The sequence below is a fragment of the Passer domesticus genome, chromosome 12 (genome assembly GCF_036417665.1).
Source record: "Passer domesticus isolate bPasDom1 chromosome 12, bPasDom1.hap1, whole genome shotgun sequence".
Lineage (NCBI taxonomy): Eukaryota > Metazoa > Chordata > Aves > Passeriformes > Passeridae > Passer > Passer domesticus.
Window position 1 is genome coordinate 13,198,111 of NC_087485.1, and position 17,247 is coordinate 13,215,357.

The window sequence follows — 17,247 nt, forward strand, 5'->3', positions numbered from 1 at the left end:
ATGCCAAAGTCTACCACACAAGCCTTGTAAGTGCTACAAGCAAGGCTGGAAACCACTCAGGATATTAAGGCAGGCATTGCCATTTCTGAGAATTCAAATCAATAGGTCCTAAAACTACTAAAAATGTTTATTTTGCATCATAACAAGAGAAGCATCAAATATTTATACAATAATTAGGAAAAGGTTGTTTTTTGTTTTTTTTAACACTGTCAACACATCATATTTTTTGATGGTCAGAGAGGCAAAACTGAAAAGCCACAGGAAGGGCTTTTCACACAAGCCACCCAGCTGTGTCCCCTTACCTGGTCACTCACCAGCACTTGTACCACTACTGAGTTTCAACAAGGACTACCCAAGAGTTTCCCCTGTCACAGGGTGTCACATATGGATACATCTCATCCCAAACTCCCTTCAAAATACACAGCAATAGTCTGGACAGCTTCATCTATTCTTGCTTCTGGTGTACCTGAGGAGAAGCTGTGCCAGGGGGCTTTACTTTGCTTCCACTTGATTTCCAAATGTCCAACTTTGTAACCAAGGACTGACTGACTGGAAATTTTACTTCTCTCTAAACCAGTCACACTGGGGTTTTTTAGGAGTCAATCAAACAGAATTCCTAATGCACCTTTCACACGATTGTCATCTTAAAAGAGACATTGGAGTTCAGAGAGGGTTGCACTGAGGGATACTGACAGGAATGCTAAACAAACAAAACAGGAAGTTTTGATAGTACATTTCAATCTAAGTAATTACAATTTTCTGAAATTTTTATTGAAAGAGTTCAAATTTTTAAGTTCTATTGTACAGTGCTAAAGAGCTACTAACACAGAACACTGCATGAAACAAAACATACAATTATTTTTGTTGAATTAAATAGCCACAAACAAAAACAAAACACAGAACTGCACACTTACCAAAGTTTAAAAAAGCATGCGCAGAGGAGGCTCTGTCATCATCCAAATTGGCCATTTCAAATTGGTGCAGCTAATCACAAACGGCTCAGGCTAAGCTACAGTAATTTTCAAAACTGTTTAGTAAATGTTAAAGGCAATCAGCATTAAATTAAGTGAAAGCAATGTTAGTGGAGTCATTAACACAACAGATTGCACAGCACAAACTTTCATTACATCTTCTGTTTCCTTCTTCTACACTGACCTCTTGGTTTTATTTTGCTTTTACCTCCATAAAACTTAGTAGTTTACTCCATCTGAGTGAAAGGACACAGTTTAAAAAAAACCCATCTTTTGGATATTTGACATGAGCTTTGTTATTCAATAGGAAATTTGCTACAAACACCAAAAGGTGATGAATACAATCTATTTCAAGATGAAATAAAAATACTGATTTAACCAGTGCACACTAAAGTGTTAAGTAACAATAATAAGGGGCTAAAACTCTGTTTATGCACAGTGCTGCTTTCATCCCACGTGAAATCTACACCAGGATGTTCCCTATAGTAATATACATTACTTATGGCACTGAATATCTCAGTTATTAGGGGTATGTCATCTTCTACTTTGGAATATACAATAGGAAAAACATGTCTGCAACTATGAAGACAAGTTTTTCCAAATCTTTAAAGTTTATCTTTTTTAAAGTAAGAAAAATTTTGGGGGCTTTAGACTAATTAACTACTATATTTAGAATCTGCTCCAAATCAGAGTAGCAACAAATGAAACAGTATTTTATTACTTCAGGAAGGGAAGTGAAAATTTCTGAATAAAATTTGGTTTTACTGGAAAAAAAGTAATTCACAATTTAATAAACATAAACATGAGGATACAAATTCCCTCCTACAGGATTGAGTCTTACATGATCATTGCTGCAGGCTATAGAACAGGAGGCACTGGTGCATTTCAGGCACGTGTGTCTATACTCCATGTTTACCACACCTTACTCCAAGAAGCACACTTGTAAAAAAAACCCAAACCAAACCAAACAGTGCTGTCTGTGAGCTGGGACTGCAGCACAGGCTCAGCCAAACCAGGAGCATGTGGGGCACTTTCAGTCACTTCCTTAGGTAATCCCAATCATGTCTCCTTCTGACAGGGCCAGGAAGGAAAATAAAAGCCCTGAAGTTATACAAATTTCAACATAAAGATGCAGCAGTAAACTTGAAATATAAGAACATTATTTTTATTTTTAGATATGAATGTTACTTGAAAAATATTAAATAAAATCTGATTTTTAAATCAACTCTTTCATCAGAAAAACTTTTCAACTGAAATAATGTTTATTTCTTGAGAAAATTTCTTCCGTTGTTGTACACACAACTCTAGACAATCTCTGAACAAAATCTGCGTGAACGGGGAAAAATGGAAGTGAGCTACAATCTGTCATTGCTCAGCATACAATTCTTTATACATGTAACAAAAAAGTAACAGGCAGCAGCAGCAAAGAAAAAGTTTGAAACAATCAAACGCCTTCTGCAGGCAGGCCTGACCCTGCAGGGGATCCCAAAGTATTAGGATAGGATTCCTAATGCTCTGGATCCCGAGGCTGGGAATGCCGCAGCCGGGCCCGCAGCTGGCAGCCCCGGCTGGGCAGAGCGCCCCGGCCCCGTGTGTCACCCACACTGCCAGCCCCGGCCCCGTGTGTCACCCACACTGCCAGCCCCGGCTCCCTGTCACCCACACTGCCAGCCCCGGCTCCCTGTCACCCACACTGCCAGCCCCGGCCCCGTGTGTCACCCACACTGCCAGCCCCAGCTCCGTGTGTCACCCACACTGCCAGCCCCGGCCCCGTGTGTCACCCACACTGCCAGCCCCGGCTCCCTGTCACCCACACTGCCAGCCCCGGCTCCCTGTCACCCACACTGCCAGCCCCGGCCCCGTGTGTCACCCACACTGCCAGCCCCGGCCCCGTGTGTCACCCACACTGCCAGCCCCGGCTCCCTGTCACCCACACTGCCAGCCCCAGCTCCCTGTCACCCACACTGCCAGCCAACACCTCCTGCCGCGGGACTGCCCACCAATCACACAAACCGAACTCTAATGCCAAATTAACCAGACTGATTACCAATCAATTTGTATACAATCAGTTCTTCAGAGCCCTCACAAAGCCCCGCTTTGGTCTCAGTGTCTGATCAGTTACTAGCACAACAAAACCAACCAAACATGCAAATAAGCAACAACTGAGTGTTACAGGCATGTGTGGTGTATAAATAAACACAGGGATCTTCTGGAAAAGTTTCTCCGTTAGAACAATTTAACGCCTGGTATGACTGCGTTTTACTTTAAAAAAAAATAAATTCAAACTCCAAGTTTTCTGAAGTTCAGAAATTCAGGCTAACTCGGCAAACACCACCCTTTGGTTCAGGCCAGAACGCAGCTGCCGCACGTTCAGAACAGGAAATTCCCACGCTGTAAAACAGCGACCTTCGCCTAAGAGACACCTGCCAAGAGCTGGTACATTTCTCTGATCACTGTGTCTGTTCCACACCGCACACTGCACGGCTGCGGGGCTGAACGCGCCACCAGCGGCTGCCTGTGCTCCCGCGGGCGCCGCTGACCCCTGAGCGCAGCGGGGCCGCCACCCCCGGGTGCCCCCTGCGCCCCTCAGGGCCCGCCCGGGCACCGCCACCCGCCAGAGACGCGGCGGGACGGGGAAACAGCCCCGGGCCGGGCCGGGAGCGGAGCAGGTGAGTGACGGGAGGCACGGGGATCCCCGGAGCTCCTCCCGGGCAAGCCAAGAGGTCAGACCTGAGCGTTTGGAGCGAGCGCGCAGCTCCAGCATCTTCCAGCTCACGTCAGCCATGTGAGTCGCCGCCATGGCGGAGCGCTCCCGGAGAGCCCCGGGCGCGGGGCACGGCACCGGGCGGGCCCAGCCTGGCTCCCGCCGTAAAGCGCTGGCGCAGGCTCCGCCGCCGCTGCCGCAAACCGCGGCCGGCGGGGCCGGGCCCGCCCCGCTGCCGTCAGAGCGCGGGCGGGGCGAGGCCGTGCGCGATGGGGGCCCGCGGGCCGTGCCCGCCGCTGGCCCCGCTGCTGGCCCTGCTGGCCCTGGCGGGGCCCGCCCGAGCCCTGCAGAATGTCACCGCTCAGCTCTTCGGGCCCGAGGCCCGCGGGACCCTGGCGGCCTTCGGCGACTTCAACTCGGACAAGCAGACGGACCTGTTCGTGCTGCGCGGCGGTGAGTGCGCGGCAGGCCCGGCGGGCGCGGGCCGGGCTGCTCGTCCCGCACGGCCGCGGGTGCTGCCCACCCGTGCGGGGCCGGGGATGGGCTCGCTGCTCCCGGCTCCCGGCCGTGCCTTACCGGCCGTGCCTTACCGGCGGCTCGCCCTCTCCCCGAGCACCGCCGCTGTGCCGGCGCGGTGAGCACAGCATCGTTCGCGGGGTGAAACTGACCCGTGCTTTGCTCGCAGGTGTTTCCTGTGTGCCGTACGGTGTTCGGTTTTCACTGGAATGGTTCATGTAGGGCGCGTTTTTCTTTGAAGTTGAATTTCTGGTTGTGAAATAATTTAAAGACTTCATCCTACAACTTGAATGGTCACAAATTGTTGTTTTGCTCCTGCTTTTAGAATATTTTTAGAAACAAAGATGAACATTTCACAGGTGTGGAGGAAAAAATGCACATTATCCTACTTTGAACATTAGACGTTAAAGTGCCGTGGTAGCTGTCACCTGCCACAGGTTTCTCTTCAGGCTTCAGATATGGGGAGACCTCAAATCAGGGCTTATTTTCAGTGGTCAGTGTTATTTGCAGACTTTAATCTTGGAGTATTTTACTTTCTTGAAGCACATTAAGATAGTAAATTTATTCTCAGATTCACCTTTTTTATTCCTTCCATCTCAGAAATGTTTTTCTAAGTAGCTTTGGTAAAGCATGAGTGACTTTCCCATCTAGTTGAGTTATTGAAATGCATGGCTCCCTGGAAATGCTCCACTGGCTCATCTACTGAAAAAATGGTCAGATTTAAAATGAATGTCTGTGATAAGAGATTTAATTTTTACTTTCTTATCTTTCAGATGAGTGCATATAAAAATGTGAATAGTTATAGGTTTCAGAAATGAGATTCATGATTTCTTTACGTCTCTAGAGCAGCAATTGATCAATCATTTTCCCGTGTGGAACTTACTGTAAAAATCAGATTGAAATAACATAGTTGAAAACATTCTTTTTCATAACTTAAATCTTGGTGAAAAGTAACTACAGAGTACTCTCAAAACAAAAGGTAGTAGCTCTAAATGCTGGTATTAATGGCAGCCAATTGTAAACAGCATGAGGAGATGAGCACTGGAGATGACACAAGACTTTGAGGAGCAGGAGTCTGTAAAGCAGCCGAGTCCTAATAATCTCAACCCTTAATAAAGAAATGGGGATGGTATCTTGGACCTTTGGCTGGATATATGTTATTTTTCTAACCTTGCATTACTTCAGTTGAGTGAGAGTAATGTTCCATATACTCAGATACATAAAAGAACATCAGATTGTGCTCTGTCTTGTGAGGGATAGTCCAGATCCAGAAGTGTCCCATTGCCAGACCAGTTCCAGAGTACCAGTGGCCTGTGGGTTTAGTCACTTTTTGAAACTCAGAATCTACAAATAAATGGAATTGTGCACACACTTACCTGTTTTGTGAGGCTATGCCTGTAACAGGTCTGTGGGGAAGCTCATGCTGGTTGCTTGTTTTATGTGCCAGCTTCTGGTTATGCTTGATGCCTCTGCTGGAAGTACAGGGAGGGCAGTGAGTGAGCATTCCCCTGTTCACCTGCTGCATTTCATTGGGGAATTTGGGAAACTCTGTGGTATATATCTCACATATACATATTTGTGTGTGTGTGTCATATAGGTCACACAGAAACTCAGCCTGAAGACCTCTAATCTACATTATGGTTGTTAGTATGGAAACTATTCCTGTTTTTTCACACCCTCCAATGCACTGGCTTTTTTCTTACTGTCCTCTTATCTCAAAAAGATTACAGAACTGCAAACAGCATTTAAGATTGATTGTAGTGGCATAGTAATTCTGTTTTCTGTTCATGTAATAAATCATTTTAATAGTTAATTTGTTTTGGCTGTTGACGAGCGCTGAGCTGAAATTTTTATATCTCTATCTTTAATGACCAAAATATCTCATTTGTCAGTGTTGCAGCTAACTTGGAACCTGATATACACGTTTGCTTTTTCATCCTGGTCGTTACTTTACCAAGTAAGCAGTAAAAAGGCAGAGTGTGAGGTGTGAGATGGGAGCTCAGGGTGAGCAGGCAGCCCCCAGGGGTGCTGTTCCCAGCTGAGGCAGCCCCAGGCTCCTGGCCCTGGCCCTTCCCTCATCCAGGAACGTGCTGCAGCTCAGGCAGTGTTCCTCTGGGCCTCCTGGCCTCTCTGAAAGGGTCCTGGTCATTTACTCATTGGCTGGTGGATTCTCCTTCTCTTTGAGAGGTTTGTGGTAGGTGCCTTTGGTTTCATAGTGAGGATCCTTGTATTCTCTGCTCTGTCACAGCTGTGAACTCTGCCACAAAACAGTGCTCTAAAAAGTACTGTAGTAGCTCAAGTTTGGAGCCTTAGAATTATTCTTTTATAGAGAATGATTTTGTGGTGCTGCAGCTGGGGTTTATTGGAGAACAAAGCAGAGAAAAAATACAATTATTACACTCTGAGCTATGTTTTACTTACAGAGGTGTGTGTGTATTGTGGTTTACTGACTTAAAATTTTATTTCATCACTGAGGTTAAAATTCTTATTTTCTTTGCTGAATTTCAGTTATTTCTGCAACATAAAATATGGGCTTTTATTTAGGTTGTCCTGAAATAATGAAGTGATACTTGTATCATTGCCTCTAAATGGGGAGATGCTGCAGGAAACCAAGTAAATTGAGTTTCCTGTCAAGTGCTTTGGACAGCTGACACGGGAAAGCAGTATCAGATCCTCCTATGTGAGACATAGTATTAAAATAATTTGAGTTAGCTTTTAAGCTTCAATCAGTTTTATGGAGCTGCTGCCTATAACTTTTCTATGTGTAATATTTCTTAATTCATTACAGAAAGATTTATTTTAAGCAATGTGATAAAAATAACAGAAAGTTCTAACACTAAACCCCCAAAGAAGATTTGTGATATTAGCACTCCTTTGAGATGCAGCTGGCTTTGTGTTGAAGTGCTCCTTTTGCCTCCTTTTGGATGAGGGGGAAGTAGTGGTATGAGACATCTTTGAAAGTTTTTGCTGCTGCGGGGAGTGGTCATTTGTGGCAGACTTGTTCAAATGTTGAGTTTGTATATGAACCATTTCCAGTCTTCCTCCGTTGCTCATGGTCTGCTTGCCTTGGCAGGAAATGAGTTGGTGATCTTCTTGGCTGACCAGAAGGAGCCCTACTTCAAGCCCCGCGTTAAGCTACCAATGAAGTAAGTATGGCTACTCAGTGCTGCCACAGCCTGCTTGCCCTGGGAGGGCCTCTGCCCTCAGTGGGAGCTGCCTGCACTTGTCTGTGCTCGTGTTACCTCTTTGAGTTGTTGTTCAGCTTGCCCTTGCAGCTCCAGCTCTTGACCAACTTCCTGATCCGTGTCCTGATACATTTTTGTTTTGTTGGTCAGATGAGAGTCTGTGGAGATGAGTTGTGTCATTCATGTTGTTCACTAATAAGTGTTGCTTCCCACCCCTTATGGAATATCTATGGTTTAGGTTTTGTCCTCAGATTAGTGTTTAAAGTATTCATGTGTTGAAATATTTTTGCAGTTGATTTGGATCTTCAGGACTATTTCTAGTGAAGCAAACTGTCATTCCATAGCATACATAGATCTTTGTGGTGGGTAGGTTCAGTATCAATGGCAAGACATGTTTTCAGGGGAATTCATCCATTTGCTGTAGTTACTAATGAAATCCAGCCAATATCATCTGATTTAGAAGAGATGTGAAAGATGGTATTTTGGTGTTTCTGTGTAGAGATGTTCCTTTCTCAAGTTTACATGTGGCCTTTAAAAAATATCAGTTTTTAATAAATGTAAACTGATCTGTTTATATGTGCATATATATGTCTAGCTTTAATATCCTGTAATACTGTTATGGAGATTGCTTATTAATAATGCTTACCAATAGCAGTATGTTTATTAAAAGTTAAATTGCTTTTATAGCTCAGCTTCATCTTCTGTATTCTACATATTTGTATTTTTCCTTATTCCCTCCTGTCTGGGAAGGAACTAATTTATTTAATGCATTAGAAAGAATCTGCTTTTAATCCTTAATGTGACCCGTGTTTGTGTGTGTAAAGCAGAGTCTGAGTAGGTAAGCAAAAGAAAAAAAGATAGAAAGAACAAACAAAAGTAGGAAGGAGTAGTAAGACCTGGCAGAAGGTAGGAGGAAATGGCATTGTCTTTTAAAAAATCTACCTGTGCCTGACTCCTGCTGTTTAAACAGCTCCTGTTGCCTTATGGTCTTGCTCTTGCAATGCAACCAAAAGATCCTGCTCACTGAAACACATTTTGTTTGACTGGTTCTAAACAAATGCTAGGACTTAATGAAGTGTGGATAGCATTTTAACAGGATATGGCTGAAGAATGTCTGATAGCTGAAGTTTAGAGTTAAAATGTCATTTTCCTTAGACAAAGACATCCTGTCAGGTGCCTTATTTTGAGATACTTTTGCAATAGATACTTAATCCTAAACCAGGTTTTTGAAGGGTAAGTTTGTATTGGACCAACTGATAGTAATTGGGCAAGGCTTTGATCACACAAGTGCTTTTTACATGCACACCTTTTTACAATTATTTGCATGTTGGGGCTTTTGTTTTTAATTCCAGATCCCTTGGTTTCACCATAACCAGTGTAGTTCCTGGAGATTATGATGGAGATTCCCAAATGGATGTCCTGCTCACTACCCAGGCCCCAAGTCATGGCAAAGATGAACTTTCAGTTTTTATTTTCTGGGGACACAACCAAACGTTAGGTGAGTTGCTGAGACTGGTTCTTAGTAAGATTGTTAGACTTCTTAATTCAAAGTATTGTCAAGAAGTTACAACTCATTTTTACAGTGTAATGATTGTTTTTACCACTAAAATAGGGATTAACAGCTATTCAGCTTCACACCCATATATTATCCTGCTGTTAAACTGTGTTCAATAATTAATGAAAGAGAACAATACTTGCAGTATATTATGCAACAGATATAACCAAACATTATTCTAATTTGGCAGTACCTATTAACTGAAGAGCTGCTTCTCATGGCTTCCCCATGATGCATGTCAGCTTCACAAAGACTATCTCAAAAGATTTATCTTCAGTTTAAAATGCACAGGGAACCTGCTGTGAAACTTTAGTGCATCAGCTTTCAAAATCACATACCTAAACCCACCACCAGTAATATAATATATTTGTTTAACTAAATTCTTTAAAGACAGTGATACACAAAAGTGAGTATTGGAAGAAAGGTTTCTAGAGTCTCTATTGCTGGAAGTTTTCACGACCTTTAGAACTGAGTTTTCAGGAGTCTCTTAGCAGCGTTTGAGGTATAGCTGATTCCCTCTTGGGGTAGAGTCATGGAACTCTTGGGGTCTCTTGGGGTCTCCTCTGTTTTCTGTTGACTTTGCTAGGAAAGTGTTTAGGGAGGAATTTAGGTTTGAACAAGCTAGCAGATAAGCAAAAGAAAATACTCTTTAATCCACAAAAACTACTGAAGAATAATTACTATTGTAAACAAGTGTGTTATGGCATAGTTAGAGGTGAGGCAAGTTTGCCTCAGACACCATTGCTTCTGGCTTTAATCAGAGCTGAAACAAGCAGCCTGGAAAAGTGCAATGGATCAGATATTAGGGGAATAGCAGGTCTCTCTAGCATTGGGAAGAATATGAGGAATTGGATGAAGTCATCCTGTTTTGTTTCAGGAAAAAACTCCAAGTGTTGGGGGAAACACAAAGAGCATATGGGGCCTGGAGGAGGAGTCAGAGGTTAAAAATTCAGGCAGTGGTTGGTATGTGCTGAGGCCACTGGCAAGGTATGGGGTGTCTCCTTGGGTGATGAAGTGTGGCAGACAAGTCAGTAGGAGGGGACTGTTGTCTTTGCAATCTCCACATTTCACACAAACCTTGTGGAGAGAGAAGGAAAATGGGAATAATCTGGCAAGGAGTTTGGATTACAAGTAAAAGTGAAGTGTAAGGTGATAACCTGGTTAGAGCTTAATCCTCACTTCCCATTTAGAAAATCTACCTTTATTGCTTATTTCAAATACTCAGTGTGTATAATTAAGAGTTATTTATAGTAACAAAACATTAAAGAGAAGTCAAACGTACAATGAATGTTAAACTTTTAGCTTGTCTTCATCCCAACTGTTTCAGGTTTCCTGTATCTGAGTGATTGCAGTCATACACAGAAATAGGTTTCACTGAGATCTACTTGGAATAATTTGTTGAGGAGTTTAGTGGAGAGGGAAGAAGCTTTCAGTATTTTAACTGTAACTTACCTTTCCTGCAAAAATTCAGGAAGCCATTTAGTTCTTTATATTAAGTGGTACCTTTTTTAAATCTTAAAACTGATGGTTTTAAATGAATAGAAGAATTATGTCTTAGTTGAAAATGCAAATATATTGTATATATTTGTCAGAATATATTGGTAACTAAATCAAGTTAATATTTTCTATTTTCAGATCTTAACCATAAAACTATGTTAAATAAGACTTTTCATGATGAGCCTCTAGTAATGGAGTAAGTATGACCTGTTTTTTTAGAAAACCACATTTATACTGGTGACGAAGAGCAACTTAAATACATTTTAATGCTAAAAGTTGAAATATATGCTCTTTATCTTTTGAGAACAGGGTGGTTTGTGTAATGTCAACTGATCCAACAATAGATGATGAACCAAAATAGTTGTCTTTACAGTTCTTGTATATGATATTATCCTGGCAATAGTAACTACATGATCTTTTAATTCCTTTCATTTCAGTACTGTGAGTATTCAGAAAAGGAGCCATTCATTTCTCAGTGAATTTTGTAAAGCAAAAACCTTACTGGCTACCAAAATGAGCAAATGTCCCTTTCCCAATGTGCTTGCCTGTGTGTGAAATGCTGAACAAAAGTGGAGGGAAGCAGATCTGTGAGGTGAAGCACTGACAGACCAGCAGCTCAGACAAGAGCCAGAATTCAGAGTCACAGCTGAGAGTGGGAAAATGTCCGAGTACAGATGAGTTTGAGAGCAGGTGGTTTGAGCTCCTGGGGGAACTGAGGTGGTGCTGACACTGTGTTCCATTTTCAGCTTCAATGGAGACTTGATTCCTGATGTGTTTGGTGTCACCAGTGACTCCAGTAAGCCACAGATCCTGCTGGGAGGGTAAGCTGGGGGCTCAGCATGGCTTTGGAACTTGGCATTGTGTATCCACTTCCCATTAAAGTGTAGGATTTGTGTGTGAATCCTCTTTCTGTCCATGGCAAACATTCAGTGACACTCTTCATCTGCTCTGGAAAGTGTTATTTTATAGGGAGAGTAGAAATTCCATGAGAGCTGAGAAAACAGAACCACTGATAATGGACATCAGAAATAGGAAAATGGGCTCTTGGAACAATTAGTTCCAAGAAGTTCTAGTCTCATTTGTTTAGTACACTTTTGATATTTAGTATTATAATCTGTGTTATGGAACTTGTGCTGTATCAAAGCTGCTTTCAGGTTGATGATGCAAGAACTATTGAAACAGATCTTTTAATTAAAGGAATGGCAAAAGAAAAATCTGCAAGTGTTTGAGGTAAACTTAAAAAAATGCTGTCATCTGTCTAGGAAATTATTTGTAATAGGAGGGTTGGACACCAGAGGAAATCAAAAGCACAGGAAGTGCAGGAGGTAAGAGTATTGAACTATATATATTAAGGAAAATACAGGGGAAGAGATTTCTGAAGTGACATAAAGCAGAGGTGAGTAAGTAGCAGCACAAGTGTGCATACAAGTGGTGTCTGTATCACATCCCTTGTGTTAAGGAGTGCCTCAGGCCACTCATGGGCAGATAGAATTTGACTGAAGCCTTGTGAGATGAAATTGCAGCAAAGGGGACGAAATTTCATTATTAAAATTTCTGCTAGCCCTGAAATTTCTAGAATGGGACCAGTTATCAAATACTGGAGTAAAAATAACTGCATACTTAAATGCTTAACAAGGATTGTACAAAGGATTATTTTTAATTGTTTTGGATATGAATGCTGAAATCAAAGCATAACAAAAGATTGCTACTCTATAATTTGGGTACAGACTGGCTCTTCTGAGGCAGTAGAGACACAATGTCTCTACTTAAACAAAGAACTTAAAGTCTATCATTTGAAAATAAAAACACCTCTATACCTGTAGTTCCTGTCTCTTTTCCTTTCCCCTGATAAATAACATTTGAATGTGTCAGTGGAAGCTATGCCCTTCTTGGCAGTGTGCTTTTGTTCATTAATCCCAGCTTGAATTGTATCACCATACTTGTACTGGTGGCTTATGAAACAGATTTCAGATTCACAAGGATGCTTCTGAGCACTTTACAATGATTATATATAAAATAAATTCTATGAGCTTTTGACGAAATGGAAGAGTAGGAAAGATTTGTTTCATTTTGTTGAAGAAATTCTTTCAGGAGCTTTAAGATATAAATAAACTTATCATAGCTCAAAATAAGACTGAGTGCTATAGGTAATAGCATAAGCCATGTCTTGTTCATGGAAAACTGCCTTGTCATCTGCTTAGAAAAGCACTTTTATATTTTAATCCAAAATGTTTTAAGATTTCTTCTAGAGCTGTATGATTAACTTCATTGGCAGTCTTCAAGACTGAATATATAGGAAAACTTAGAGAAAATACTTAATTATTTCTTTAAGATTGTGATGCATTTTAACATTTCTAAGACTTAGTTGTGATCTTTGGGAAGTAATCAGAAGACTATTTATTTTCTTACCATAAATTAGTCAAGGAAGAAAAGGACTTCAATAAAATGTATGTAATGTCACTGGAATAAATAAAGCAGTTCCCAGCTAATAGTAGTAATATTTCTGCCTGCTGTTATATAGTGTACATTGAGATTTTCCTGAGTGTCTTAGCTAAGGGTTCTGAAAATCATATATTCTGAAAGCCATATATATGTATATCAGCCACTGTGACATTTGAAGGATTTTTTGCACTTGAAATCACTGCTAATAGGGAGGTGTGCTGGAATTTCAGCCATTTTTAGAACAGAAACCAGCAGGGCATGTGTATTTATAAATAAATAAATAAAAGTATCACCTGCTTGGGAAATTACATAATTAGCTAGTAGTCCATCATAATGTGGAAGTTTAATTCATGTGTTGATTTTTAGGTGAGCTGAAATAAAGTGTTATTTTCATGCAGCAGGCATGAGCTGCTCTAACAGCATGTGCTTACTTCTGCTCATGTTTATTCATCAGAAAGTAAATTCCAGAAGTAAAGCTGCTGGAAGAAACTGAGCAGGACAGGGATCAGTGTCTCAGGGTTTGCAGTACAGTTGGAGCCCTGGCACTAACTTTGTGGGTAGTGACACTGTTCTGTGCAAAACAAAAAACCTTGCTTTAGAAAATTAATAAAATGGAACTGAAGCCCCTGTGCTATGAATCATCCTTCACAGAACCTTTCAAGCAATTACTGGAGTTACTTAGTATATTGTAAACTAAGTAAGAATTTTGTCTTAGCATTGGGAGAACATGCTTTCTGTCCCATTTTATTTAAAGTTTCACTGTTTTTTAAGCTATATTATCATGATTAACAGCCCCTACACATTGATGAAATGTATTTTTATCCTTGTCTGTAGGAACTTGTCATGGCATCCTGCACTGGAAACTCAAAGTAAAATGTATATACCACACTCTCATGCCTTTATAGATTTAAATAATGACTTCACTGCTGGTAAGTCGTAGAAGTGTTAGATACCATCCTAAAAATAATTATCACTAAGTGTCAATGTCATGTGTTGCAACTTCCTTCAGTAATTTTATGATTTTGCTACTTCTGATTCGGGTTTTTCAATTACTTAATTTTAATATTATGATTTGAAAATTCTGGGTTTTAAAAAACAACTTTTAAAATAAATATCCTAATAGCATTTTCTACTTCTTGATGATACTCGTAACTACTGCTTGTTCTGAATGATGTTGTGTTCACCCTGAACTGTTGTTTCCTGCTCCTCACAATGCTGTACTCTAATATTAGTGGTAACTGCATCAGGGCTGCAGTTCTTCCTCTTAAGTCTGGAAATAGGTAGTTTGATTCAGCAGAATGTTTTTAAGACTGGACTTAAAATTTGGTTTCAGGATTTCATTATGACTTTATTCTGTAATGTTGTAGTTAGTTCTATCACTGGTAGAACTAACTGTGTTCTCCCTTTATTTTGTTGGGGTATTTTGTCACTGTGATTCAGTTACCATGGTGAATCTGTTTATTACTTACATACCTGGCTCAAATTGCCAAGCACATTTAAATATTGTGATAAACTTAATTTCTTCACACACTAAATTAATTCTGAAATGCTTTATCTTCTGCTGGATGTGCAATGTACATCAATTCATATATGGTAATTTTGGAAAGAGAGCTTATCTTTTTCCTGTTTAGTTGCACAGGAATGAGAGAGGAACGAGTCCATAAATTTAATTAAGATGCTTATAAATGTTGGGGATTAAGTTAATTGCTTTAGTATGCAGTCAAACCTTAATATCCAGTTCTGGCACATTGCTATGTGAAGCTGTCAAGTGGAAATTCCAACTGGAAAATTAAATATATGGTTGCTTACCATAATCAGTGTCATGTAATAACCAGTTCTAACACACTTAGCTCTAGAAGCCTTCTGGAATTTTTTTAGTGGCATAAGCATCAGAGATGAGTATTCCAGGTAGCATTTTAAGTTGAGTACGTTGAAATCTAAACTCAGAGGTGAGTAAAGGTAAGAAGTGTAAGATTCTTACATTGATCGGTCACAGACTGATCAATTTTGCAAGGTTTTTGGCAGCTGCCAGACTAAAGAATGCTCCAAGAGTTGTAGTTAGTGCTGCTGCTGTGTGGAAGCTCCTCTATTAAATAGAAATGAGAGTCGGGATCTTTGTGTGGGTAATGCTGGGAGCTTTTATAGAGTCACATCTATTTTTATATCTCAAGATGTGAGTAGAAGCTCCTGTGAAGCTCTTCCCATAAAGATCCTGACTTTTACTTTCTTGTAGCAGCAAGGCTGTGACACCTCGGGCTGAGGTACTACGTTAGGGTGTTATGTTTAGTGCTGTGGGAAGTGTTATGTTACAGGAACCTGGGGAAAATTGTAAAGAAAATAATTCATTCTGACAAGAAAATTGGAGAAAGTATTACAGTATTATTATTTTTTAAAGTAAATTTTTACTTCTAAGGTGGCAATGATAATTTTTTTTTACTGTCCCTATGAAGATGGGACTAACCAAGAATAAGACACGTGTTGCTGAAAAATAGTATCAGTATATCTGATATTTCATGACTGATGTGTTTTTCCAAGAGTGTTTCCTGCCAGAATAAAAGGTTGCCAGTTATCTAGTCCTGCCTGTGCATTTATGGCAGTTCCTGACATCAGCTCTAGGAACTGCTTGGAACTGGGGCTGCTGAGGAGCACAGTTCATTGTTATTAAGTTGATCCAGCTCACCGTGCAGGATTGTCAGAGCAGATGTAAGCGCAGGGGAAAGGTTGACTCCTCTTTTAGTAGCAGCAGTTGTAGGCTGCCTTTAACCAAGCATGAAATTGTACCTTGAGTCTCACTGTGCCTCTTCCAGAAAATACCTGTGCAGTGTTCTCACCACTCTGCTCTAATTTGTGTGTCTGCACAGAGCTGGCCAAGTGACTCGTGGGTAGTCATCAAAGTAGTCAGGTGGTAGAAATTAGGGGGAAAAAGGGCAAAACAACAAAATCTGGAAGGGTGTGCAGGCCTGGTGGGAAATGCCCTGGGGCAGGCAGGGCACAGGCAGTGCTGGGTTGCCAGTTTCTCCAGGGGCTGGCTGTGCTTGGCTCACTGGTGAGGAGGAGAGCACTCTGTGACTCAGCGTTCACCCACACAGCCATTCTTCACTGGGAACAAAGCCTCATTAGGAGACGGCCTGCTGCACATTAGAGTTGTATTAATTAAAAAGGAGGCATTGACAAGATGCAGGGGAATAATCTGCCTGCTGAAATCATGCGGCCCAAAACACTTAATAATCATGGGATTTGATGCTGCTGTGGGACTTTTGGACTGAAATATTCAGGCTGTTTACTCACAGGCAATGCTACTGTTCATGATTATAAGGATATAATTGCACCTAAAATGAATGGAGTGATTTTTGTTTACAAATAGATCACTGGGACATGCCATTTTATTTGTTCTTCCTGGGGTTTTTTGCAGGTATTTTTAAAGGTTTTTCTAATATTCTGCAATATTTTGGCACTCTTTGTATTCTGTAACAGATGCAGCCAATTTGATGATTTTTAGCTGGGCTATTTTTGGCAACTCTATCATTATAAACAGCTTAGGAGATTTAAAGTGTGCTTGACATAAAACAAAAAATCCTCTCTGGGCTGAGAAGCTTTTTGCTAGTTTATTGCCTAACCCATTTTCAACCTGCTGATATTAAACACTCAGGGCAGAGCTTTTAATTGCCACACTTCTCATGCTCTGGGTGAAATGAAGTTGAATTGTTATGATTTCATTACATGAGAACTTGCTCATAAAGATGTGTTTAATCCCTAACAATGCTTCATGAAAGGCTAACAGTGTAAGGATTTTATAATCCAAAAATCCTCTAACCACAACAAAGATAATACTAATCTTTCTTGGTGGGAGATAAACTGGGCCGTTGCAGAGAGTAATGCTGCTGCTGTTTTTAAAGAAAGCATCCTCGTGCAGAAGTCTCAGCTCCCTATAATTATTAATTCAGTAAGGAATTCTGAGTTAAACCAGGAATTTCATTAAAACCATTGCAAAAATTTGCAGTATAAAACCTTTCCCAAAGGGTCTGTATGTCCTCAATGGATAAACTAAATACAAACTTTCAAGTGTCTTTTGCATGCACATCAAGCAGGTGTTGCTGCAGGGAGGAGTATCTGCTGCACAGAGGGGCTGAGCTGGGAGGGGATGTCTGGAAAGGGGCTGTCAGGCAGCCTGCCCCCACTGTCACTGCTGGACATGGCACTGGGGCTGCAAGGGGAGCAGGAGATGTGGTGGCCCTGGTTAGAGCAGGGCTGCTGGCTGTCTGGTATTTCATACTCACACTTGTCATTAGTTCTTTTTCACAGCTGGCTTAGGATAATAATCTCCAGCTAATAATAATGGGTTTGTCTGAACAGATTAACATCAGGTGTATTTTACAA

General features: G+C 41.1%; 2 protein-coding genes and 1 long non-coding RNA gene across 13 annotated transcripts in view; 1 reads left to right on the forward strand and 2 right to left on the reverse strand.

The window, feature by feature from the left end:
- PHKB (phosphorylase kinase regulatory subunit beta) overlaps positions 1 to 3,887 on the reverse strand; it is a 70,557-nt gene extending 66,670 nt beyond the window's left edge. For 2 of the 11 annotated variants that reach the window (XM_064386449.1, XM_064386441.1), the window contains exons 1-2: positions 3,702 to 3,838; positions 915 to 1,009 (exon numbers count right to left, since the gene is read on the reverse strand). In XM_064386449.1, coding sequence (XP_064242519.1) covers positions 915 to 969 — 55 coding nt within the window. In that variant the 5' untranslated portion in view covers positions 970 to 1,009; positions 3,702 to 3,838. Of the gene's footprint in view, positions 1 to 914; positions 3,587 to 3,701 lie in introns of those variants that run through there. The other 9 variants (XM_064386451.1, XM_064386443.1, XM_064386452.1 and 6 more) reach the window with 7 other exon arrangements.
- Positions 3,888 to 3,902: 15 nt separating this feature from the next.
- Positions 3,903 to 17,247, forward strand: part of ITFG1 (integrin alpha FG-GAP repeat containing 1) — a 73,114-nt gene continuing 59,769 nt past the window's right edge. Inside the window, exons 1-6 of the mRNA XM_064386454.1 lie at positions 3,903 to 4,128; positions 7,265 to 7,337; positions 8,729 to 8,874; positions 10,567 to 10,624; positions 11,175 to 11,249; positions 13,705 to 13,799. Coding sequence (XP_064242524.1) covers positions 3,945 to 4,128; positions 7,265 to 7,337; positions 8,729 to 8,874; positions 10,567 to 10,624; positions 11,175 to 11,249; positions 13,705 to 13,799 — 631 coding nt within the window. The 5' untranslated portion in view covers positions 3,903 to 3,944. The remainder of the gene's footprint in view (positions 4,129 to 7,264; positions 7,338 to 8,728; positions 8,875 to 10,566; positions 10,625 to 11,174; positions 11,250 to 13,704; positions 13,800 to 17,247) is intronic.
- Positions 5,496 to 17,247, reverse strand: part of LOC135279248 (uncharacterized) — a 135,917-nt gene continuing 124,165 nt past the window's right edge. Inside the window, exon 7 of the long non-coding RNA XR_010346526.1 lies at positions 5,496 to 5,663. This is a non-coding gene — a long non-coding RNA (uncharacterized LOC135279248). The remainder of the gene's footprint in view (positions 5,664 to 17,247) is intronic.